Here is a 26179-nt window from a genome sequence, read left to right on the forward strand (position 1 = left end):
GAGCATTATTTGAAGAGCAGAGACTTAGAACAGTTGACGGTGGAATGGCACTACCAGTGTAAATGTTACCTCTTAATCCCCTGCAGAGTGCTTATCCTCAATATCCTTGAGCTTTCTGAATACAACAAAAAAAATACTAAGTGCTTTTAAATGGACTTGCTGTCCACTAATAAAGATGTCAAAAGCATTGTAACCCTTTCCCATGAGGAAGCGGTCTTACTCTAAGCTACACTAAAGGTGGCTTTAATGGGCAGAATTTCACCCGTAGTAATGGAAGACAATTGTATTTAATGCTTTTATAGGAACTTCTTCCCACACACCACAACCAATGTGAATGATATGATACGAGACGCTCAAAGGCATTTACACTTCAAGACCAAAGCACTATGCAATACCTATAGGCAAACATAGTTCTCCCTGGCATGTCTACTCACTCAGCATTTTAAGAAGGAGGGTGTGTCCTACAACATAACGGAGATCTGTATGATGCAAAAATGTTTGCAATATTTGAGCAGGGACAGCAGAAATGCAGAAACCACCAACCAGGAAGTTCAACCTCTACCAGTAAGTAAACATCGTCTACACAATCTCCCATCCACAAATAATGGCAAAAGGTGTGGCACTCAAGCTAAAGATAGTCTTCAATAATCTAATTAAAGTGTACAGCTTCCTAAAAGCACAAACAAATCCACTGTGTTTGGAAACGAGTGGACAAAAGATCTGGAATTGAGGAAACAGAGGACAATTGGGCAGAGTACCTGCAGGAAAACTGGGGCATTATTCCCATATCCAGTCCGAAAATGCTGCTACTACATTCCTCCTGTTGGATACTTCTAATCGCAGATTCTCACCTTGTGATTATTCCATCGGTTATCAGAATGAATCTGGAAACTTTGAAGCGGTACTCCTGTGTACCGGTAGGTGACGTCCTGCAACTTCACGCCAATATCGTTCTAATCAAAACAGGATGAGTGGAGCTGCATTTATTTATTTATTGGGCATTTATAAAGCGCAAACTGTCGCTCTGAAAGGAGCATCCTGGCGCTATAGGACATAGGGTGAGTACGGTAAGGAGGCACTAGATTGAATATCCAAGTTTTAAGTCTCTTCCAGAAGAGGGACTCGGTGGGCAACATTCTCAGGGCATTAGGCACGGCATTCCACGCTTTGGAGGCCAGAACATTAAGTGTTTTGCCACCTTTCCTTTTAAGAAGAAATTTCGGGGTATTCGCAAGTTGCTGTCCTGCTGAACTTAATACTCTGGTAGGGTTATAGCGAGTAAATCTATTTATTAAGTACTTGGGTCCAATATTGTTTAGTGCTCTAAAAATGGTCAATAAGATTTTAAAAAGAATTCTTTTATGAATCAGGAGCCAATGCAGGGTTCTAAGCGCTGCAGATGCTGAGGATTTTCTGGGCAGTTTGAGAACCAGCGGTGCGGCTGCGTGTTGAACACTCGAACACCCAGATTCCTTGCCGACTCGACCGCAGTAGGCGGGGAGTAGTGCCCTCAGGCCACCATTTGCTAGGACAAAACTCAGTTTTCCCTATGGGCAACATTTCCGTTTTGCTTGAGTTACATTTAAGGTGGTTGTTATCCATCCACCTAAAGATCTCAGTCAAGCAAATTTGGAAATTTAATTTGGCACTAGTAGAATTTTTTTCCAAGAAAACAATCAATTGCGTGTCATCGGCGTATGAAGTAACGCATATACCATATGACTCGATAAGGGAAATGAGGGGCATCATATATATATATATATATATATTTTAAAAAGGAGAGGACTCAGAATCGAGCCCTGGGGTACTCCTGCATTGATTTTTTTTTCCTTAGAGAGAAAAGAGCCCAGTGATATAACTTGGGTTCTTTCTGAAAGGAACGAACTGATCCAGTCAAGGGCGTTTTCAGTAATGCCATTGTCTCTCAATCTGTCGATGAGTATGTTGTGGGAGATGGTATCGAACGCCGCCGATAGGATGTGGAGAAGTGTGGCTCACTGGTTAGAGCAGGCAGACCCTGAAGCAGAGGTCAGACCCGGGACCAGGGTTCAATTCCCGAAGCGGCAGGGTCTTGAGCTCAAATGTCCATGGACTCGATAATTCTCGCTTCGGTGCCTGACCTAATCATGGGTTCACACTCTGCAACTCTGGGCACTAAGCTTGCTTAATCTCCACAACGCCCCCCCCCCCGCGGCGGGATGCCTGGCTTTCACCTTGGGGATGCCCTGTAGGGGCTATCTCACAGGGAAAAACCAGGACGGGTTCCCAAGGCAAGCGCGGAGATACCCCTTCGGGGGTCGATTCTGGCGCTATATAAGAAATATAATAATAATAATAAGTAATATCAAGACGGCGTCCTTTCCCTCATCTTGCAAGAATTTAATGTAATAGGTCAATTCCATAAGAGCCGTGTCCGAGTGCTTAGGACGGAACCCGGATTGTTGATGATGCAAGATATTATTCAGCTCCACGAAATTAGAGAGTTCTTGGTGTTCTATGGCTTCCGTTATCTTACCAAGAATTGGTAAGAGAGATGGGGCGTAGGTTCGATAGGTCAACTGGGTTTTTATTTGGCTTCTTCATTAGTGGTTTGACCATAGCTTTTTTCCAGTCTTTAGGTACAATACCTGAGCTCAGGGAATCATTTACAATTCTATTGATGTGGGGGTTTACGGTATCAACAATTTGATGAAGAATGAGGGGAGGACATGAATCCAAGGGCGACCCTTATTTACAGGATAAGATAGCATCCCTAGTACGGGCAAAAGTGGCCGGCCTAAACCTTGTGAGGGGTTCATATGACATGGTCGAAGTGTCATTAATTTCCTTTATGTTAGATAAGGTTGATTGTGGGAAGTTATCCTGAATGCAGCTTATTTTTTCCTCAAAATAGTCCGCGATCTGGTCGCAAAGCACCTGGGAAGGAGGGATTTCCATTTGAAGCATTTTGGGATGGGTAAAAGATTTCACAATCCCAAACACAGTTTTTTATTTTTTTTGTGCTTCGAAAATCTTTGCTGTGTAGTAGTTTTTCTTGGCTGTTTTTATGCTTGCAAAGTATTCATTTCTTTTTTTTACAAAGAGATTGTTTGCTATGGGATCATAGTCCTTTCTCCACTTCCTCTCGCTTTTCCTGCACTGGAGGTGAATTTCCGAAAGAGCTGACATGTACCAAGGAGCACTCATCTTCTTGATTTTGCCATATTTCCTAAGACGTTTAGGGGGCGCTAAATCATAGTACTGGACTGCATCCATAAGTGAAAATTTAAGGAATCGTGCTCCACATTCAAACACCACCCATAAATGCGGAGGTCAGTTCCTTGCTTTCCGCTTCGTCACATACAGATTCTGAGCTTCTCCTTGGACTTAAAGACCCAGTTTCCCTCAATTAATGTACTAGTGGGCGAGGGAAGGAAAATGCCACTCCCAAGATAAAGGAGTTCGAGCCATGTACGTACTGTTGCAAACCGATATCCATATCAGTCTCTAACGTAGTGCGTCTTTGGTGCCTGGTGTTGGAGCACGACTCCTGTACCCGAGGTGAGTGTCCCTCACATGAATCTGAAGACCATATGGGATCGCAAGACCAACTATTTAGTCTCCACACATAAGAAGAATTCATACCACAATTGGTAGAAAGGAAGGTCCTGTTCTTGCAAGTCATCCCCAAGGCAGATAATTGTCGCATTTGAAGTCTTCAAGACAAGTCAAAGAAAAAGCATAAGAAGTCAAAGCAGAAATCTGCCTCTTTCCACCACTCTCAGACTACCAAACAAAAAAAAGGGTGTGAGGGCAGTAACTTGCCTCCTGATCTTTCTCCCGATCTCCATCAAAGCCAATTCTGAGTTTAGCTGCGATGAACTCCAAAATCCTAAGTCCAGTAGCGACGTTGCAGTGAGTTGAGGCCTTCAGAGAGGCTGTGCGGTGCATTTTTCGCATTTACAGGTTTCTTCTGGCATGTGTTTGGGCCGCAAGGATCCTAAGCGGCCTCCAGTTGAACATCCATTGGTGACCATCAGCACCATCTGTGCCCCTGAAACCATAGGGTGCAGCAGTGACTCTGGTGCTGAATTCAGTCCTGTCCTGGTTCCCTTTGCATCAACGCTGATGCCAATGGCACAGATGTCCCCAACGCCGAGGGAAAATTTGCTGCCCATTGTGCTATCTGACTGAGCAGAATCCACTGCAACCTCGATTAAGCCTGGCTCTGACCAGTAAGAAGCCAATGGGCAATCCTTCAGATTCTGAAACAGTGCCCTTAACACGCGGCACAGCACAATCTTTTTGGCAGGGACTCATATAATGACAATGATGAACAGGCTAATTATATTCCCAGTACAATGAGGAAAACCGGTATGAAGAACACCAAAGTGCATGTGGTCTTAAAACTTCTCCAGATATTGCCCTTGTGTCTTGCCATTTCCTGCTACTGAGGAAAGCACCTCCTTCGCAAAAGTCTTATACCTACAGCTCCCAGACTAATGTTTTGACTGAGGTACTTCAGCTTGGTCAGTTCTCTACACATCCTCTAAAGCCATTTAATGATGCCCTCAAGGATACTCTTTTGGCACTTGGGTGAAACCATGTTCTGATCAAACTGTTAATACGCAGGTTACCATCATCCTGCACAAGGTGGCCTAGTCTTTCTTATACAACATCCAACTCAGTGAGTTTGGTGGTGCTGGCCACCAACCCCAACCCCTGCCTCACCACTTCCTGATTGTAAGTCAAAATGAACGGAGACTTTTTGAAAGCAGATTTTCTCAGCTACAAGTCTTGCTATGGGGTCAGTCAACGCTATGTGTCTCCTAAGCTACTACTCCTTTGAGACACGGTGGCACACGCTTTACCAGCAGTTCCTGGCGACCTTTGAGCATCTCTCAATCAAGCGATTATGCAAAGTAGCAATGCAGACAAATTCATAATACGTTCTGGCTTGGACATGACCGACTGCTTAGGTTGAGCAATTGATACCAGGGTGGAACTTTGGCACTACATCTGGATTAGATCTATGGACTTCTAAGGGGATATGCAAACATCCTTGATGGACATGCCAATTGACAGCTCCATCCTTTTTGGCAGCAAAGCCAATTCAGCCTTAGAGCGGATTAAGGAGAGCAGGACCACGGCACGTACCTTGGGTCTTCTGCTACCACCAGATGATTCCACCAACAGTTGCACCCTCTCCATGGCTATGGACAGGTTTTTAGTTTTGCCAACTCCACATCCTCCACCAGCCCAGCTGGTCTTTCATCCATTTCATGGCTGAGATCATAAAATTGAAAGACAACGCCCATGATAGCAGGGAGAAAATGTAGCTCAGTCCAGCCCTCCTCTATTAGCACCTGCAAAACTGGACCACAGCCACCCTGTGGAGGTAGGATGCGATATTTTCTCCAAAGATGGCTAGATCATCCCTTCAGACAAGTGGGTCCTTGTACATTGGGGTTACAACCTCTAATTTCTTTTTAACCCGCTGCACCTTCCACCACCATCAGTGCAACTGACTGAGTCAAACCTATCATGCTTGCAGCATGAAATGCAGGCTCTTTTGACCGAAGGGGACCGTAGACAGAGTCCAGCCTTTAAAGAAGGAACTGGGTGTCACTCCTGCTACTTCTTTCTGCTGTAGAAGCATGAAGGACTTTCCCTTACTTTAGATCTTCACACTATCAACACCTTTCTTAAAGAGGATAAATTCAAGATGCTCTCGCTAGATCCTGTCTGCTGCACAGCCAGGTGACAGGATGGTGGTGTTGGACCTGCAGGACGTTTATTTCCATATTCCCATTATGCAGGCCCAGAAGCACTACCTGCCGTTCATCATGGGATAGGAGCATTATTGGTTTTCAGTGCATCCTTTTGGCCTAACCAGTGCCCCCTGGGTGTTACCGAAAGTGATGGCAGTGGTTGCAACACACCATTGGAGGTTAAGGATATCAGTCTTCCTCTACCTAGATGACTAGCAGCCGAAGGCAAGGCTCGGCCCCAACAATTATCAACCACCTTCAGATGACGGTGAACTTCCTAACATCACTGGGATTTACCATCAACATGGCGAAGTCACATATGACTGGTTTGCAGATGCTCCAATTTATACACACTGTTTTGTATAAGGTGCTGTTTCATGCCTTTCAGCTGGACTGGAGAATCCAGAATATTTGAGCTATGATACCAATATTTCAGCCTTCTGTCCTGGAGCTCAGTATGGATGAGTGAGGCTACTAGGATTGTTGGCTTCCTGCTGACCAAACACACCAGGTATGGACTCTGCAGTGGGACTTCAAGTCCCAGTGAAACATCACCAAGGAATATGGCCGATTGTATCCAATTTTTCAAAGGAGACAGCAAAGGTTCTGCAGTAGCGGCCCTGGAAAGTGATTTGGTCAGTGGCAGACCCATCTCCCTTCCGGATGCATCCATTCAGGGTTCCCTGTTAAGCTGGACCAGAGCTTCCAGTATGCTGAAAGTGGTCACACCTTTTCATGCCGGGCAGGCTAACAACCTACTGGCATTCTTTGCCCAACCTCATGCTTCTACAAAGTAAGAGAGATTTCATCCTTTGGACCTCAAGAGGGCACTAAGCTTTTACATTGATTGCACCAAAGAACTTTGTGTGGATGATCAGTTATTTGGGTTTCTCCAGGGCAAAAAGGAGCAAGACAGTGCAAAATCCAGTTATCTCCCAATGGAATGTTATCTGCACTTGTGATAAGCAACCTCAACAAGAGCCAAAGCACCTCCCACCTTGCTGGCATGTAGAGCGCCTCTCCTAGTTATTTGTAAGGTGGCTATGTGGGATAGAGTACATACATTACAAAGCCTTACTGCCTTGACAGTCATGTCTGTCGAGAGTGGCATTTATGTCGGCTCGGTCCAGTAGGACTTTTTGGTCTGACCCAGCTCAAAGACCTCACCACCTGGAGAGGTACTGCTAATGTATTGTATCTATTCACAAGGCAGGGAATATGAGGTTAAAAGTATCCATCAGAAGAACAAGTTACTTCCCTCCAGTAACCCTTTTTTTACTGGTAATACTCTATCTAACCACAGATTCCTCGCCAGCTCCTCGTTCTGTGGAATGGTCTGCTTTTCCATCTAAAAAGGTCCCAATTTAGAGATCTCCACTTTGCTCATGCCAATCTGCTGATGAGCTCCGCATCTGAGCATGTGGATAGTCTATGAAATCAACTGATGCCAGCACATGGGTGGCCCTTATATGCAGTTTTACTAGTCACTTTTGGAGCGAAACGTCAGAGTGGAGCCCCACAATGCCACCTACTGGCACGCAGGAGTACTGTTCTAAAGCTTCTGGATGCAGTCCGAGCTTTGGTCGAACATTCAAAAGATAAGGAATCTACAGTTAGATAGAGTATCCACCAGAGAGATTGACATCTAAGGTAAGTAACTTTATGTTCATTCACCACACCTACCTAACCCACAAGAAACTAAGCACTAACTGATCAAAAGTGAAAAACTGATACTCCAGCTCCTCACCGTTTAGTTGCTTCTGCCATGTGGCTTGAGAATTACCAAAAATCTAAGAACTTTGGAAAAAAGTCATATAGATGGTGTCAAAATTGATCCAGACCAATGGATGCAATCTTTGATGAGTCTGCAGGGGGTGGTTCCAGTAACACTTTAAAGAGAAGATCCAGTGCAACTCATGATGTCCATAAAAAAAACCTGCCCTACGCTAGCTAAATACCAGGTCCCCTACAAACTGCCTCAAGCTGATTGACATTGTGACCAACTCACATGCATGCCTCACAAACCTAAAACCATCCAAAATTATACAACCAAGCCGACCAATGTCAAGTCCAGTGATGCGCTCAGACACAATTGAAGTCGAGATCTAAATGTACCATAGACAATAGAACACTAAAAAAGATACCCTCACTTTTAATCACAATATGAACATGAGCCATGCTATCTACTGGAAATAGGACTTGAAGCATGGGTGATACCAATCTGAAATATACACAATAGCTGGACAAACACTACAAGCAATATAGATAGTTAAACAGTTGTAGAGCTGAATGGAGTACTGTAATGTCATCGCTTTTAAGCAGTAATGAATGGGTTAAAGAACTATATTTACATAAATGACTTACCCGATTTGCAATCTTCTCTTTTAGAAATGGCTTGAGGATTGCAAAAATTCCTTTAAATATTATAGGTTCATTTACGATGTTGACAGCTTTGATTCTAATGGGAAATCCATCCTGTTGCAAAAGAACAAACAACCGTTCTGAACATCAGCAATTTTCTGAGGCTATTTGGTCATCATGTTTGTGAATATTTGGTTTGGGAGCTAGGCCCACCCTTTCATTTCCACTCCCTGAAAATTAAACCACTTTATTTCTCATTTTGTACAGAGCGAGATAATACAGAACGAAGCCAGTGTGGGCTTTAAGATTTTTAGTTTCTCAAAGCCATGTAGTGCAGATTAGTTTGTAAGTAATTTAAATAAATCTTCTGTGCACCTTTCTGAAATGCACACACTGTTTTTGCACCGTTTCCAACGCCAGAGACTTCTGCCTGTAACAGATTGTGGATAGAATGGTAAAATAAAATATTATTTTGGTACCTGGATGAAAGTGTCGGCCTAATTCGACTTCATCACCCCGCATGATGTCCCTGAACATTGGTGCAGCTATTGAAACTGATGTTTTGGACATGTATGTAAATTAATGTAAATATATCAGTTAGGTGGGTGTTTCAAAAGGGGGTCACAGCAAGCGACGCAAATTCAATGAAGCAACATCAGGCACACGAAAGCAGCATGCATTTGTTAAGATAATAAAGAGCTGCGTGAATGGTAGATGTAAAACTATTTGTATAGCACATGGGAGATTATTCATAGAACCCAGAGTCGGCATCCTCAAGAATAGAAGCCAGGACCACAAGAGATTGCCCTGAGACTAGCCACGCACAAAGAAGCACCCCAACACTAGCATGTGTTTAGCATCAGGGCAGCATCCCTACATTCATAAGAGAGCAAACTACCCCAATGTCCACAAATAGGTTGCTAGTTAGAAGGCAGAACTATTGCGTTGCTTAATTCCCCAGGAATGCTGAATTAGATTTCGGCACGGGCTTAGAGGAAGCTGCAAGGGATGGTCCAAGTCTTTGTTTCGACTTAAGGCATGATATGAGTGACTAGACTAGTAACCCATAATGCATTGAGACAAAGACTGAGTCTCTGTTTTTAAACTACTCTGTGTTATTTGTGTCCTATGAAATTGTATGTGCTATCTACCTCTCGCAGCGCCTGGAGAAGCCATAGGATCACAAGAAAAAGAGCTGCACAAAGATGATGTCAGGCGGTCAACTTTCTTGAACAGCAGCATATATCTATTCTATATTCTATAGACTGTATGGGCATCCTTACCTTCCAAAAAGTGGTGGCGAGCATGCAGAGGCAGAAAACTATTTCAAGCTGTTTATCATATGGCTTTATTTAACTACGTCATCAAAGACAGATACAGTGCTCATCACAGAGAGCTTCTTCGACTTAGAACGTCGTTTTATCTCTAACCAACAGGACCACACTGGATTTGCAGATAGCCTCTTTTCTTGCTAGGATATATGGAAATTATTGTTTAAAGAAAAGAAGCATATGTGTTGTCTTTCAATCTGTATTCCCTCACTCGTTCTCTCGAATAGAAACAATGGACTGTAATACACAGGAAGCTGTAGAAACATTTTCCTTGCCTTTATGCCTTACCTGAAGAATTCCAATAGTTTTTTTGGCGAGGAAAGGGCCAAAATGAGATGCATGGGATAAACCAACTCCGCTGTAATCAGCAAGGATCACAATTCCATTCACTTGTGTCTCCTCAGATTGAATGAGTTTCTCCAGAGTCAGGTATATGGCACGGATATTCTCTGTTAATGGATAGGTACTTGGTACCCATTTACCTGGATTTTAAAATACAAAGGCTTATGGTTAAATAAACCGTTTCCACAAAATCATTAAATTAGGTTTTCTACAAAATCAAAAACATTTTACAGTGTGATCCTGCTCTCCCACTGCATGATGTAATCTCTTCTAATAACCTGTAAATTAATAGACTGGAAAAAGACGCCACTCCCTAAACCGAATTTGCTCATAGAACAGCCAGAGTTGAGAATCTAAGTTATATACACATTACCAAACATTCATACAAATGTATGTAACCTGCTTGCACCCCTGATTTCATTCGTGTGATAATCATTTGTTGAACCATTTTCCCAATATGCTGATGCATTCATTTCATTATTTATGCCAAAGATTAAATCTGAGACAGTATGGTTTTACAACTATTACTGAAAATCACCTTGCAGGCCAGTCACAAATATTCTGATGACAATTGATACGGAGAGCTACTAGAACAGTATCCTCCAAGGCGGGATACAGAAGTGAAAAAAGTGGTATTAAACAGGACACCGGAACCACAAAGTGCCATTTGAATGTATTGTTGATTCTGCCACTTTGGCACGGAAGAGAAAGGTCACCTTTTCTACCCAGAACCCACTGTTTCTGCCCTTCTAAAGATGACAGAATTCTATTTTAGGAGTACAGATCAGGCTGCTTACCCTAGAGGTGTGGCCCGCCTTCTGGGAGATGTACACCTCCTGCATACCTAAATTTCCCACCATACCCAAGTGCAAGCACATCTGTGGCAAGGGGAGGGCCCTCTCCTACTCAGAGGACAGCCCAAATGCATATACGAGGCAGTACAGCCTTTTAAGCTCACAGCTCTGATGTGCCATTTCACTAGCCTGCCTGAGGGGGAGGAGGTGTGACCTCCTTCCTGCTCAGCCCTTTATTCCGGACTCCTGGGAGTATGTATGTATGTATGTATAGGCATTTATATAGCGCACTACTTACCCGTAGGGTCCCAAGGCGCTTCGACCGCTGCGAAACCCTTCCTGGCTTCCCTGAGAGATGGTCCCTTAATGGGTATCTCCAGGGTGAGACCAGGCATCCCCGGCGGTCTGGTGGGGCCGTTAGTGAAGATGAGGCAAGCTAATGCCCAGAGTTGCCGAGTGTGATCGCTGATCAGAGTGGGCACCGAGGCGAGAGAATTATCGAGTCCGCTGACCCTGGTCCACACTGCCTGACAGAAGGTCAGAATCCTGTCTTGGCTGCAGCAGGTGTGGGAAAGTACAGGCCGGTTAGCCAGAGAACAGTGAAGCTGGGGCAAACAGGTGGGCAATTTTTAAAGGGCCAGAGGATAATATTTGGTTGGGTGTTTTAAATGGATCAATCAAAATACTCACACATCATATTTATGACAGAACAAAAACTATTAGTTTCTTGGGCCTACAAATAATGTACAATGAAAACAGTGTGTACACTTTTGTAAACCAAAAGCCAGAGGGGGACAATATTGTCTTGCAGTGCTTCAGTTACCATCCCACAATCTGAGGGATTATTTACTTTTTGGGTAATTCCTCAGATTGAAGAGAAATTGTACTAACAAGAATGATTACTTCTGGGAAGCAGATATGCTTGCTATGATCCTTAAAGAGGCTATCTGACAACCAAAAAGTCAGACCTCAAGTTAGTTTGTGTCAGCACCTTGGACACATTGAGCAACCAAATAAAGAATCAAATTGGCATCTGCAAAGCCACTCAGCAGTCTTATCCAATAGAGAAACCTCCGCGTGCAGTCAAGAAAGCTAAAGATGCTCACACACGTTTTGTGCATTTACACAAGGTAGATTATATAGCAACTTAATTAAGTACATTATACTGAGACTTTAATTGAGGTTTATAAGCTTTGAGGTAACTTCAAGCATGCCGTGCACAAATATGGTGAATTCGAAAAGATTCAAAACCATCACAGAGAATCGATCTAATGCCAACATACTCACTGTAAATCTAAAAACATAATACACTGTTTAAAATGTTATTCCCAACTAAATGTCGTTTGTTGGAAAAAGAACACCAGCAACTAGAAGGAGAACATTCTTATGCCAATCTAAAACTATTGCATTGCCAAAAAAACACAATTAGTTGACTTGGAAAAATTTCCAAACCACTCATAAACGCAGTGGTCCGGTGGAGAAGTGCTTAAATGAATTTAATGAATGGTTTTCACTTAGATTTAAATTAAGGCTTTTACTGTCCTCTTCTGCAGACTTCTGGTGACTTATCGCTTTGAGTTATATTGCTGCTGCGATAGGCACCATGTGTATAAAAGAAAATGGTTCAATGTGGACTCACAGATTCATATTAGTATGTTTTTCATTGTGAGGGAAACAATTACCAAAATATCACCTCATTGTAAAACACCCTGGCAAGTTGCCCCTAGTGTGTAGCTGGAATAATGTTACTCTTAACAGTCATACATTTTAGTACATCCTATGAATCACTGACTAACAAACAGATCGTAAGCAATCACACACTGAAAATTTGAAAAAGTTTTATATACAACAAACACATTCAATCAAGGAACAGCAGCAAAAACATGCCACTGAAATTTCTGAATGATCAGTACAGTAAATAATATTATGTTAGCATCCCCAGATCTCAGCGTATGGGTGTGGATGGTGTTTTTACCGGTAGTACTATTTAGAAGGTCATCATCAGGACTGAAGGAGATTGCAGAACATTGATGTTTGAAGACAAATCAGTGGAACTGCAATACTTAGGTTGGGTGTAAGAACTTATTGGTAGTAAATAAATGTAAATATAGATAAAGGTTACTAAACAAACATGAGGGTAACTGTGGCCTGTAAAGTTGCTAGCACATACATAATTTTCAGGAAAACAATATTAACACATCCACAGTAAAGTGTGCTAAATGGAACAAAAAAACTCTATGCCCCCCTGATAGTGCAAAGTAAATCAGAGACATTACCTGATATACAAAAAATATATGTTTTGGATGTCCAGAGCACCACCGATTAGATTGTAAATAGTCTGTAAATTAGACAGGACCATAATTGTAAGACAGACAAAAAAAAAAAAAAAATGAAAGCGTCAATTCCATTCGTTTTTATTCCAATTCTATGTCAGGACTGGAGGCGAGGATTATGCCTTCTTTCTTCACTTTTATTCCATTAGCAGCACGAAGACCAATCATGAACAGAGTCAATGTCCAATCAGGGGCAACTAGCCAAATATAGTCCTTTGCTAGTGTCAATTCGGGGGGGTTCTGTGGGAGGGGGAGGGGGGGGGGGGTTCTGGGAGTGGGGGGGGGACCTTCCGCTACTAGAGTACGCAGGAGGCCGTCGCCGGCGCAATGCAGTGTTTGATCTCTTCAGGGATTCAAACACCGCGCGCGCGTCTTTTGTTCAGAGGCCCCTGGTCTGAGGTTAAAGCCCGTGTAGGTTGTAGTGGCCGGGCGGATTTAATTACTGCATCTGCCGCGTTGCACATTATAATGCTCAACCGCCTGTGTGGCTGTTCTAAGGGTTGTGGAGTCTGTATATTTTTCTCTGTTATGCCTGGAGTGGGATCTTGTATTTGCCTGTCCTAGGCTGTATAGGGGACAAGGCCCAGACCAGTCAGCGCCCCTTTGTCAAGGGGGTGTGAGTGTTCTTTGCATCAGTTGCTGCCAGCAGTTGTCTCCTGGGGCTTGAACCCCTTTAATTGCGGTGTTGCCCTACCGCCCTTGAACTCAGCTGTCACCCAGCTTTTGTATTCATATGGCCCCTCCACAGGCCTGTAGAGTTGCCATTCCTGTGCCTTATCTCCATCTACATGAAGTCATGGAGTATTATGACAAATATCCTGAGGAGGATCCCCTTGCAGAGATGCCCTAGGGGGGATGCCTTTTAGGACGCTGTCGATTCCTCCATTTATCAAGCTGTTGGCCAGGCTCTCTCTCCTTTGGAAGACAGGCTTTCCCGCCAGATGAACGGCGCATTCTCGCGCCTTGAACAGATCATAGGGGCTCCCTCAACTCCAATAGCCCCTACTGTCTCTGTCCCGGTTGGTTCCGCTCCGGCTAAGTGGCTCTGGATACCAGGGGTGGATTCAGACGCTTTTGAGCGCCTATGTCAGGTTTTCCTTGACAGTCAGGCATTACAACCGACTGCAGCCCCCCCTCTCCTCCACCTCCGACCACCCAGCCAAAAGATACGGACACCGCTGGGGATACTGACACTGACCAAGGTCCCTCGGGGCCTTGGCTTCCCTCCCATCTGGCAGTTCCCCCTCCAGTCACCTCGGACATGTTGGATCCGAACGATATTGTTCATCCACGTTCTTCGGAGTGGGTCCCGGGGGAGAAGGTGGCAGTTTATGTGGGAGAGTACATCTGCCGACCTTTGGAAAAGGAGGCCCGTAATTGTTTGCGGGCAGAATGTCCCCGTCCTTCATTGGAGGGTAAAGTAGCCCTCACCCCGGAGATTGACCCCAGGATGCATACTTTCCTTCAGAAATGTATTTGTGATCCGAACAAAGGGATCGATAGGTCCTGGAGAGCTTGCCAGGACAAGCTTCTGGATGCCCTCGGCCCAGCTACAAAGATTTTGGATATGGCCGAGGAGGCCAAGGAGTCAGGCTCCACTATATCTCTTGAAATAGTCTCCAACTGGGCTCAAAGAGTCGTCATCTTCGTGGGCAATGCCAATTGTGCCCTCTCCACAGAGCGCCGCATGTCCCTTCTTATAAAGATTGACCCAAAGTTGGGTGACCTGGCAGACTCTGAAGCTGGGGCTGTGGCTCAAGGGGGTCTGTTTGGCGAGCCCTTAATGAAGATGCGCGGCAAATTTTTAAATACCTTCACTTCCCTTGATAGAGCGCAGTCTACAATCCGAAAGGTATTCCCCCGTGTTTTTCACGGGGCCCGCTGAGGCAGTGGTCGCTCGGCCGGTCGAAGTCACCAGCAGGGTAACCAGAAAGGCTCCCCTCAACAGCAGGACCAGTCCTGCTTTGGGAATTTCTATCCTACGAGAGGACGCAGAGTCAAAGGAAGAGGATTCCTGTTCGGCCTCTCGTCAGCACCTTGGTCTTTTACCAAAGTCCTCAAGCCGGTAGAGTTTTTGAGGGTCAGAGGGAATCAGGATGATTGTGTACTTGAACGATCTCCTCTTGATGGCTTTGTGCCCTCATCGCCTGGAGGCTCAGCTTCAGATGGCGGTAACCCTCCTCCAAAACCTAGGTTTTGTGATCAACAGGGAAAAGCCTCTTTTACAACTGACCTTACCGATGGTGAAGTCTGTGGAAATGAGAAATTCAAATCCTAGTCCTTAGAGCCCCGAGGACCACAAATAAGAACAATCTGTGAATATATTTCTTCCCACACAAAACTTCACAGTTAATATCCACACAATGATATGCAATGATAATCATGTAGCTGTGAGGAAAAGAAAGAATGTGAAAGAGAGAAAATCAGGTCCAAAGATAAGGTGAGATGGTATCACCATGAGAAGGAAAAAGGATCCTCAATAAATGCAGTCTACAGTTTATTGAAAAGGCACCTACAGCAGCTACAAGTGTATACACAGTTGTCGATAAAAGGTCAAAATACAAACCCAGAGCACAAACCCACAAAACAAGTCAATGAATTAGTAAATAGCATAAGGTTAGGGCGAGCTGAAACAGGAACCATGTGACACATGGTAAATTTACACCCCTCATTTCCAATTTGTACGTGGCATGAAGAAATAGACAAACAGTCTAAAGTCAAATTACGAAAGTGAGAATTCATAGTAGGTAATGGAACACCACACCGAAAGCCGTTAGGCATTTAAATGGTGAGGTGGCGAAACAAGGTCATGGTCGCATGCAGTTACTGTGTGCCGCAAACCCCACCATGTATTCAACCAAGCAATAACCGTACCTTGTCACACAAAGAGACGTCAATAACTTAAATATATATGTTCGTCCGTTTCAGCAACAGCCCTAATAGGCTTGTGTTTTTGTATTGGTGGACAATCCACTCAAAAAAAGGTGGATCATAAATGTGCAGAAAAACAAAAGGACAAAACAAGAGTTTTGATGTCAAGCCTCTCGAAGAAAGCCACGTCCGTTCCAAAAAAGCGAGAACTCACCAAAGCAGACACAACTCACCGGCTGTCCGTATCTAAGTCCGTGTGTTCATTTTCTGGGGGCCACTCAACGTGGCTCCTATTAAGTAAAGCTTAAAGTTATGCACTGGGCCATGAACATAGAAAAGGATGTCAAATTACCAAAAGGGCTCCATTGGCAAAGAAAAAACGAGCGCCATGTTAAAGTGGAGTCTTAAGTAGAATATATCCAATATTATCTGATCTCTTATTCCTAATATTATGCAGAGTAAGTGTAACAGCAATACATAAGTTTATGAATGATCACAAGTTAATTTAAAAATAACTTTAAGAATGAGTTCTGTACCAGTACATGTAGCGAGATACCATAGCTATAATATCACACTAAAATCGAGAGACAGTCTTAGAAAAAAACTTTTTCTACAGTGGGCATCCGATCTATGTGGTTGCCAGGAACTCACTAGCAATGCCTAGCCACCAAGAATATAGCAGATGACTATAGCCAGTCAATTAAAGAAAATTAGAAAGGAAAAATAAATTCAGCATAAAGTATAAAAGTGACATTAGTTCAAGTGAAAAGGAATATTGCCACAAGCCTATAGTACCCAATTAAGAATGTTGGATTTCATATTTATTTATCTCTTTGCCGCCGGGCTCTTTAAAAAATTCCTCCTTTTTCAAACTCTATGTGAAAATCACATGGTGGCTGTGGCAATATTCCTGTTCACTTTAACTAAGGTCACTTTATACTTTATGCTGAATTTATTTTTCCTTTCTAATTTTCTTTTCTTCACTGGCTATAGTTATCTGCAATGTTCTTGGTGGCTAAGCATTGCTTGTGAGTTCCTGGCAACAACAGAGATCTGATGCCCGCTATAGAAAAAAAAACAATTCTAGGACGGTCTCGCGTTTTGTGTGATATTATAGCTATGCTATCTTGCAACATGTACTGGTACAGAATTTATTCTTAAACTTATTTTTAAATTAATATGTGATCATTCATAAACTTATTTATTGCGGTTAAACTTACTCTGCGTAATATTGTGAACAAGAGATCAGATAATATTGGGTACACAAACTTAGACTCCTCTTTAACATGGCGCTCGTTTTTTCTTTGCCGATGGAGCCCTTTTGATCCTGTGACATTCTTTTCTATGTTCATGGCCCCGTGTATAACTTTAAGCTTTGCTTATTAAGAGCCACACTGGGTGGCCCCTAGAACACGTACACGCAGACTTAGATACGGATGACGAGTTCTCTCTGCTTTGGGGAGTTCTCGCTTTTTTGACCCCAACATGGCTCTCTTTGAGGCACATGACGATGAAACTCTTGTCATGTCCTTTTGTTTTTCTGCACATTTACGATACCCCTTTTTTTGTTTAGATTGTCCACCAATACGAAGACCAAAGCTTATTAGGGCTCTTGCTGGAACTGACGCACATATATATTTTTGTTATTGACTTCTCTCTGTGTGACAAGGTACGGTTATTGCTTTGTTAAAGAGCCAAAGACTAGCCCGTCTGCGCCCGTCCGCGACAGGACGTGGCTAGGGGCTGGGGGCTATGGCGGGCTCCATCAACCTCTCGGAGCCTCTTCATCGACCCGCTTACATGTATTCTAGTCAGACATTGCGGGATGTGGGCAGGTATGTTACCACTTTGTGTCCCCACAGGGCGGAGATTTGCGTGGAGGGACCATTTTCCTGCAATGAGTGTCATACACAATTTACTTGCAATGCTGTTATATCTTCTTGGCACCCTACTTTCGTCCCTACACAACATCTCAGCCCTTCTAACGATTCTTCCCTGAATTGTAAGAACCTTCTCTGTAATGTTCGCTCACTAGTGTCTCACGCAACTCAGATCTGGGATCTCATTACTTCTGAGGGCCCACATCTTTGTTTCTTAACTGAAACATGGCTTAAACCCCACACTGTTCCGGCCATTATAATGGGGGTGCCGCTAGGGTACAAAATAGTGAGGATGGACCGCCCCATTAAAACTGGTGGTGGGTTGGCCATCATTTTCAAACAAGATATGGAGGTGGTGGTCACCGAAACGGTGTGTAACCCGCAAATGGAGCTCCTGATCTTTACCATCAACCCGAATTCAAAGGAAACCAGAAAAGGTGCACTAGTTTACCGACCTCCAGGCCCTCTTGGGAATTTCTCCACTCAACTTGTGGAAGCGCTGGCCCCCCACATGCAGTTCAACTCTGACTTTATTGTGGTAGGGGACTTTAATGTCCATAGCGAAATAGCGACATGTGTAGAAGCACAGACACTCTTGGCTGATCTAGCCACGCTTGGTCTTAACCAAATGAATCAGGGACCCACACACATAGCCGGACACACCCTAGATCTTGTGCTATGCAACTACACCTCTATAAAATGTCTGCCTCCCACTTTAGTGGACTGGACTGACCACGCAATCATTGAAATTCACACCCGCCCTAATTATAAGGTCAAGGGCATCCAGAGGACTATGGCAGAAGTCAGAAGACCCTGGAATAAACTAACTGCGGAGGGTTTCAGGAGTAAATACACAGAGCCCAACTGGGATGAATGTGGAGACAACGTTTCCTCTGCATTATTCAAATTCAATGAAGCCTTAGCATTGACCATTAACCAGGTTGCTCCCTTGAGGAAATTTAAACCACGGCCTGCTCCTAAACAAGAAGTCTGGTTCACTGACGATCTTAGACAGTTAAAGCTAACTGCTAGGAAGTCAGAAAAACGCTGGAGGGCCACTCGCAAGGCAGAGGACAAAGAAACTCATAGGACCACATTAAAAGTCTACCATAAAGCTATTCGGGCTGCGCGGAAACATCATATTGCAGCCCAATTGTCAGCAGCCGGTAAAAATCCCAAAGTACTCTATCAGATCTTGCAAACCTTTATAAAACCCTCTGTCTGCGAAACGGATGGAATTGAGTCTCAGGAACTGTGCAATAACATCTCTCAGTTCTTTGTCAAAAAAATAGATGGCATTTACATGAAGATCTTAGCCACCAAATCCACCTCGAATACTATGAGCACCGCTGATAGCTTGGTCCAGTCTCATTTTAGTTCAATAGGAAATACGACCAGTAAGCTTGAAGTCTTCCCCCCAATATCTCTGGAGGAGATAACCACTCTTATCACCCAAACAAAGAGTGGGTGCCCTTCGGATATTATACCAGCACGGGTTATGGCTCTTCTTAGTGATGAGCTGGGTGCAGGTATTCAGCAGGTACTTAACCTTTCTCTGAGCACTGGGGAAGTTCCCCTAGGCTGGAAGCAAGCTTTGGTCAGACCCCTACGTAAAAATAATTCCATTCCCTGGACCGATCTGACAAACCTGAGACCCATCTCCCTCCTCCCTTTTTTAGGGAAGCTCGCCGAGAAGTTTGTAAATCGGCACCTATCTAAATATGTAGAAAGTGCGGGAGGACTTGACCCTTCACAATCGGGGTTTAGACCAAGGCACAGTACTGAGACCGCCTTGCTGTCCGTCGCTGATGATCTCCATATGCTACAGGATAAGGGTTATTCCGTTATCCTGGTGCTTCTAGATCTGTCAGCGGCGTTTGACACTGTGTCACATGATATCATGACCTCCAGACTCATTAACATCGGTCTGGGTGGCGAGGCGCTGGCCTGGCTAAGGAGCTTTTTCATCAAGCGCACTCAGAGAGTCATACTGGGCCCATACCAGTCAGAGGAGGTGGAGATCTCCAAGGGGGTGCCGCAGGGCTCCTGCTTGAGCCCAACACTTTTTAACATCTATGTGGCACCCCTAGCCAACATCATGAGATCCCACGGATTCATCCCTGTATCGTATGCAGACGATACTCAACTCCTCTTCCCCTTCAAAATCATGACTCCTGAGGTGCGCAACTCCTTTGCCCAGGGGATGAAAGAGGTGGCTCATTGGATGGCAGCAAACTTCCTTCAGTGTAACGTCTCAAAGACTGAGGTGATGCTTTTTGGAGAGGCCAAACGACTGTGGACTCCTGGCTGGTGGCCTCAAGACCTAGGTCCAGTCCCCGTGCCCAAAGGGGTGGTAAAAGATCTAGGAGTCAAACTGGATCAGGAGCTCCCCCTTAAACATCATACCAATCAAGTGGTATGCTCCTGTTTCCATGTTATTGGTCTTCTCCGAAGGGTTTTCCCCCGGTTACCTGATTCCACCAGGAAATCTCTAGTTCAGTCGCTTGTGTTGAGCAGACTGGACTATTGTAACGGTTTGCTGTTAGCCGCCAATGAGGGCATTATTAACAAACTCCAAGTCGTGCAGAACACGGCAGCACGCTTGGTTTTGAATGCCCCAGCACGTACACCCTCGAAACCATTGCTGAATCAACTGCATTGGCTCACTGTGAAACAGAGGGTGCTGTTTAAAACGTGCTGCATCATCCATAAATGTCTCATTGGTAAAGGTCCTGACTATCTAACAAAAAAATTTGTCCCTTACATCCCCTCGAGAACTTTGAGATCTGGTAATCAAGAGCTGTTATGTGTCTCCAGGTTCTGTAAGACCAGACAAGGAGGAAGGGCTCTGTCTGTAGCAGGACCAAAGCTTTGGAACGATCTTCCTTACGACATTAGAATCTGTAAGGAACATTTTCCTTTTAGGAAAAAATTTAAAACTTTTCTGTTCAACTATTAGTTCCATTTAGGCATTACTTAACCTTGATAGAGTAGGCCTTGGTCTCAGATGCTGCTAAAAGGCGCGGAGATACTCCTCAGGGAGTCGATTCCCAGCGCGTTATAAGTATGCAAATAAATAAATAAAATAAACCTGGTGAGATTTGTGGGACACGTTAACTGTATCTGACCATAGCCTTGTTTCACCGCCTCTCCGTTTAAATGCTCAACGGCTTCCGGTGTGGTGGTCCATTACCTAATATGAATTCTCACTTTTGTAAGACTGTCTGTTTCTTCATGCCACGTACGAAGTGGAAATGAGGGTGTAAATTTCACATGTGTCACATGGTTCCTGTTTCAACTTGCCCTAGACTTAAGCTGTTTACTAATTCATTGACTGGTTCTGTGGGTTTATGCTCTGGATTTGTATGTCTATCTTTTATTGACAACTGTGTATATGCTTGTTGCTGCTGTAGGTGCCTTTTCAATAAACTGTAGACTGCAATTATTGAGGATTGTTTTTCCAGGTCATGGTGATACCATCTCACCTTATTTTTGGACCTAACCGTCTCTCTATATCATTCTCCTTTTCCTTACAGCTACATGATTCTCATTGCATACCATTGCGTGGATATTAACTGTGAAGTTTTGTGTGGGAAGTAATATTTGCACAGATTGTTCTTACTTGTTGTCCTCCGGCTCCGAGGACTAGGATCTTAAGTTCTCATTTCCACGAATTTAGCCATCTGTGTTGACTACTTGTTGGAGGTAGCTTTATCGAGAACATTTTCCCACTAGCTCTTTTCACCCTGTTTTTGGGCTAAGGATTCTGTAACCACGGAGGGCTTTTGTGCCTTTTCTTCTCGTTTTGGTTGGGGTGCACATCACTTTTCGGTATAACTTTTCTTTCAAGTTTGTCCACAAGTTTCTCTACACATATTCTTTCTTTATCTTCACCTTGTTCACATACTCATACGTTTTTATTGGAATTTGTAGGTGCTTTTGAATTACATTTTTAAGCTTAGGATATTGTCAATGAACTTTTTATCTGTTGAATTTAATTCTTTTTTCAGGCTTGCCCTGGGATATTTGATGTTCTTTTGGATGATTCATCTAAAGATTACTATGTTTTTTAAACCATCATGTTCTCTGAATTGTTCTGAGTATACTCTTCTTTGTGCTAGCATTCGGTCATCTCATTTGGTGAAATGTACAATCTAAGAAAATCCATGTTTTGCTTAATTCTACGCGGTACAAAAGGGGGTGGTGATGGACGGAGCATCTGAATCAATCAAACACTGAGACCCAGTCAACAGATCTGGGTTTAATCCATCACCGTTTTTTAGCCCACTCTGCCACCCCAGTTCAGACATGGCCATATGCAAATCAGTCCGACCCTGTGCCTCATGGGAACAGTCCAGCCCGAACTGCCAAGCCATGCCTTCCCTGGACCGGAAACAAGCTTCCTAGGACCGGATTCTGGCATTACAGCAATCTTCAGCCAGGCTTGCTTGAATCCAGTGGCAAAGTGAGCAAGGGACTCACGTCTGAGCATATCCTGCCAACTTATGGCGAACAAAGCGGTACAAAAGGGGGTAGTGATGGACGGAGCATCTGAACCAATCAAACACTCACACCCAGTCACCAGATCTGGGTTTAATCCATCACCGTTCTTTAGCCCACTCTGCCACCCCAGTTCAGACATGGCCATATGCAATTCAGTCTGACCCTGTGCCTCATGGGAACAGTCCAGCCCGAATTGCCAAGCCATGCCTTCCCTGGACCTGTAACAAGCTTGCTAGGACCGGTTTCTGGCATTACAGCCGTCTTCAGCCAGACTTGCTTGAATTCTACAGCCTTGAAAATGTCATCAAATATGACGAAACATGTGCCGGCTGTTGTTCAAACTGAATTGTATAAAGAAATGGAATAAAAACTAATGGAATCGTTAATTTCTTTTAATTGTATAAAGAAATGGAATAAAAACTAACGGAATCGTTGATTTATTTTTTTTGTCTTACAATTATGGACCTGTTTAATTGACGGGCTATTTACAATCTAATCGGTGATGCTCTGGACATCCAATACATATAGATAAATGTTAACCCCTTGTGTGCGGTGCCAATTTTCGTCCTGTGCAGGCGATTTAGAGAGTGGGCGGGATTCGTACGGCCACCGACCGTCCTCCGTTTACGCCCACCATGAAGTATGATGGCCAGGGACCGTCCGAAGCACCGAAGGGGTTAACAGGGATTTGTGGATAGGGTTGGTGGGACTAATGAAAAAAGACTCTGCAAAGCGCGGTTCAGAAGAATCACTGAAAATCAAGCACATTATTATAATTTACATTTAGCTCCAACATGCACTGCTAGAGATTCACATAAATAAGTAAAAACATTTGAGATATGCTAGAAGTAATCATGTTAAAACCTGGAGCAATGTTTGCTACTGTGCTACGAGAAATCAATTAGACGACAGTGACAGTGACAGTGACACAGAATTTTATTTCTTGGACAGGACAGCTTAATTTGACATGGTGTTTGATATCTCATATTGCTGTTCTATGGCTACTTCTTACTAAAGAAGTTATTTAAAGCCATATCCACTACACCTATACTCTTTTTTTGCCTTCAGAACAGCTGCAATTATTTCAATCAAATACAATTCCCATAAAGAGGATGTGGACCTAAAAAGCACAAACCCTCAGAATTTCCTGTCAGCAAGAGAGGACTTCAAGGCTTCTACAGAGTTGTTGGATGATCCTAGATTAAGTCAAACAAATATAAAGTGTGTCTGAGAGCTTTGTGGGCTAACATGACTAATTCAAGAGGGATTCAATTAATAATATTTTGTTTAAGCAGTAGAATTTTACCAGTATAGGTGATTTATTTGACCACCGTGCAATGTATAAGAAGATTCATGAGACCGTTACATACTTAAAAGAAACATTGGCTCTGTGGTATTATAGCATGAAGGAGACACTAGGGAGCATAACAATAGTGAGTAATGGAGGTACTGTTAAAGAGTAGAGCACAGGTAACAAATGCATTGCCTAACATTAAGTGGTAAACATTGCCATCATCTTGGGTCACATGATGAGCCACTGACAACTGGCCTACCAAGAGTGGCAAATGATTCAACAAAACATTTTAGAGACAAGAGAATATGTTAATGGATAAACTGGCCCATGTTTTAACGGTGCAAGGAGGAAGATCAGATTCAAATTTAGCTGACAGCTGCTATATCTCATCAGCTTTGTGGATTTTTGAGGTAGTAAGTATGATTTCTTGGGACACTGAAGTCATTACACCACCAAAACAGTTTATATGTAGCCTATTTCCGGGGGCTGTCAGCTCCACGTTTTCTTGTAAAATAGGAGACTGGCAAATAGGAACAAACATTAATGTATGACTCAACAAATGCATTTCGTAATCCACCCCTACTCCTTTTCAAAGGGCTACCTACCTGGACGGATGCAGACGACCTGCTGTCCCTTGGTGTCTGATTGAGGCAGAACGGTTACAAATCCAGAGTCTAGAACAGCTTGGATTGCAGATGGTTTTAAATTGTTGAAAACTTCAGGCCAGCTCCTTCGACACTCGTAATAGTTTACTAGAAGCTGCAGGGCCTTATCATAGTCAAACTTCCTGGCTCGAAGAAATCTCAAAAGAAAAGCATCATCCACGCGAGTTGGGAGATTTGGATAATCTTTCCGGATCATGTCCCTGAGTGCCTGGGCATCACGTAACCTCCATTCTGGTTTTTCTTGCAGTTCTTCGCGTGCCTTTGCAACAAGTTCTGGAGTTAATGAGCACACATACGTTTGGTGTTTTGGTACCCCTTCACTTTCTGACTCTTTTTCTTCTAAGGTCTCACTTCCCAGCACACCATTTCCTTCAGCCATCAGACAGTGGAACACTAAAGCAAAAAAAAAAAAAAATACATCATTGATACAAATCATACAACACTGATAATGTTCTTATTACTGATAATACTCAACATCAAAAATAAACCAACGTTTTGAATGTAAACAAAAAATGTCCCCCAAGTGCCTTACACACTAGGTTAAAAGTTGTGCAACTGGTTTATAAAAGCAATATATCATTTACAAAGATTCTCTTACGAGTAAAGAGTCGCCTTCATGTAAAAAACAAAATTTTAAGTAGAAAAGGTTTTCATTAACTAATAAACTAATAAAAATGTAAAGGGTACTTTGGCGATTCTCAAAGCTTTCTAGTTTCCATTGGAGGTCTTCAACCACCTTTACTTGATCCGTTTTAAAAGATTGCCAGTCTGTCACTTCGTCTTCCACCCTGCTTGTCCTTTCCTCAACTTGTGAGACTCTCCCTTCAACCTCTTCCTGTTTTCTGCTTACTTTCCTTAGTGACGCTTGAAGTTTTTTTGTGTCTCTTTTTGCCCTTCTGCTCTCAGTTCTTGCCTCCTTCTGCATCTGTTTTAAAGTCCCAAACAACATTTCAAGGGTTACATTTTGTGTATTCTGCCCCCCCTCCTTTTCCGCTCCCTCCTGCTCGTTTTCCTTGTAGGTCTCTGAAGTAGCAGCATAGTCCCATGACAGTTTCTTAGTCATACTACTCCTTGATCCTCTACCATTTCTTTTCTTGCCACTGCCCAATCCTTTTCTCTTTTTCGTCGCAAATTCACTAGAACCCTTGCTAGTATCCGAATCAGAGGTGCGCTCAGTACTCTCCTCTTCCTCTGACTCCTCTGGCTCCTGTTCGCTAGCATTTGATGAATCTGATTCCTCATAGACCGAGAAAAACTCTGGAGAGCCTCCCCTCATACTTCTATCTATACTTTTAGTGTTTCTGCCAGTGTCATGACTCAGAAGCAGCCCTTTCTGCTCCGTTAAGCTCTGGGTGCTGCCCCAACTTGATCCTGCACCCTGTATAGGATTACTATGTGACTCTAACTCTACAGCCATCAGAGCATCCAACATCAGCAAATTATTTTGATTCTCTAGCGGGTTTGAAACATTCTCCTCGAGACTGTTGTTCTTACCAGCCTCCTTGTTCACCTTTCTGATTTCCGCAGCTTCTATGGCTTCTGCGTTATGCTCTGCACGCATTGAGCCGACTTCTGCAGCGCTCGGTGGTTGCCCAGCAACCAAGCCGCCTCCAACGCCTGCGTCCTCGCGGCCCGCCGATCCTGCTTCCGCGTTCACCTCCAATCCGTCTCCATGGACGCCGACAGCCGACACCGGCAGCGCTGCCCTCTCGACCAGCGGTTTCTCCTGGCGCCGATCGATTTCCTGGATCTCTATCCGTGGGATAGCTGATGATATTCTTGGCGTAAAAGACTCTGGTAGGGTCGCTTGCCGCTTTTGATCCTTCGCATGTGCTGTTTGTACTGTTTGTGCGCGCTGCGCTTTTCCTTCCATTGTTATCTCCTTCGCCGTTTTAGTTATTCCCGAGCGAGTCTCGGTACTTGCCTCGGATTTCTTTTCTTGTTTTCCAGTCTTCTTTGCTGCCACATTCTTTGAGGACCGGCTAGGGAGTTCCGCTGCTTTCTTCAGAGAGGTAGTTTTCGGAACAGCCCCCTCTCTCACTGCTGCGGCTGAGG

General features: G+C 43.8%; 1 protein-coding gene across 2 annotated transcripts in view; it reads right to left on the reverse strand.

Moving 5' to 3' along the window:
- The window catches only part of TTPAL (alpha tocopherol transfer protein like), a 63915-nt gene that overhangs the window by 10675 nt on the left and 27061 nt on the right, over positions 1 to 26179 (reverse strand). For both annotated transcript variants that reach the window (XM_086932559.1, XM_086932558.1), the window contains exons 2-4: positions 24065 to 24517; positions 9731 to 9924; positions 8115 to 8225 (exon numbers count right to left, since the gene is read on the reverse strand). In XM_086932559.1, coding sequence (XP_086788685.1) covers positions 8115 to 8225; positions 9731 to 9924; positions 24065 to 24503 — 744 coding nt within the window. In that variant the 5' untranslated portion in view covers positions 24504 to 24517. The remainder of the gene's footprint in view (positions 1 to 8114; positions 8226 to 9730; positions 9925 to 24064; positions 24518 to 26179) is intronic.

The sequence above is a fragment of the Lissotriton vulgaris genome, chromosome 7, assembly GCF_964263255.1.
Source record: "Lissotriton vulgaris chromosome 7, aLisVul1.2, whole genome shotgun sequence".
NCBI lineage: Eukaryota > Metazoa > Chordata > Amphibia > Caudata > Salamandridae > Lissotriton > Lissotriton vulgaris.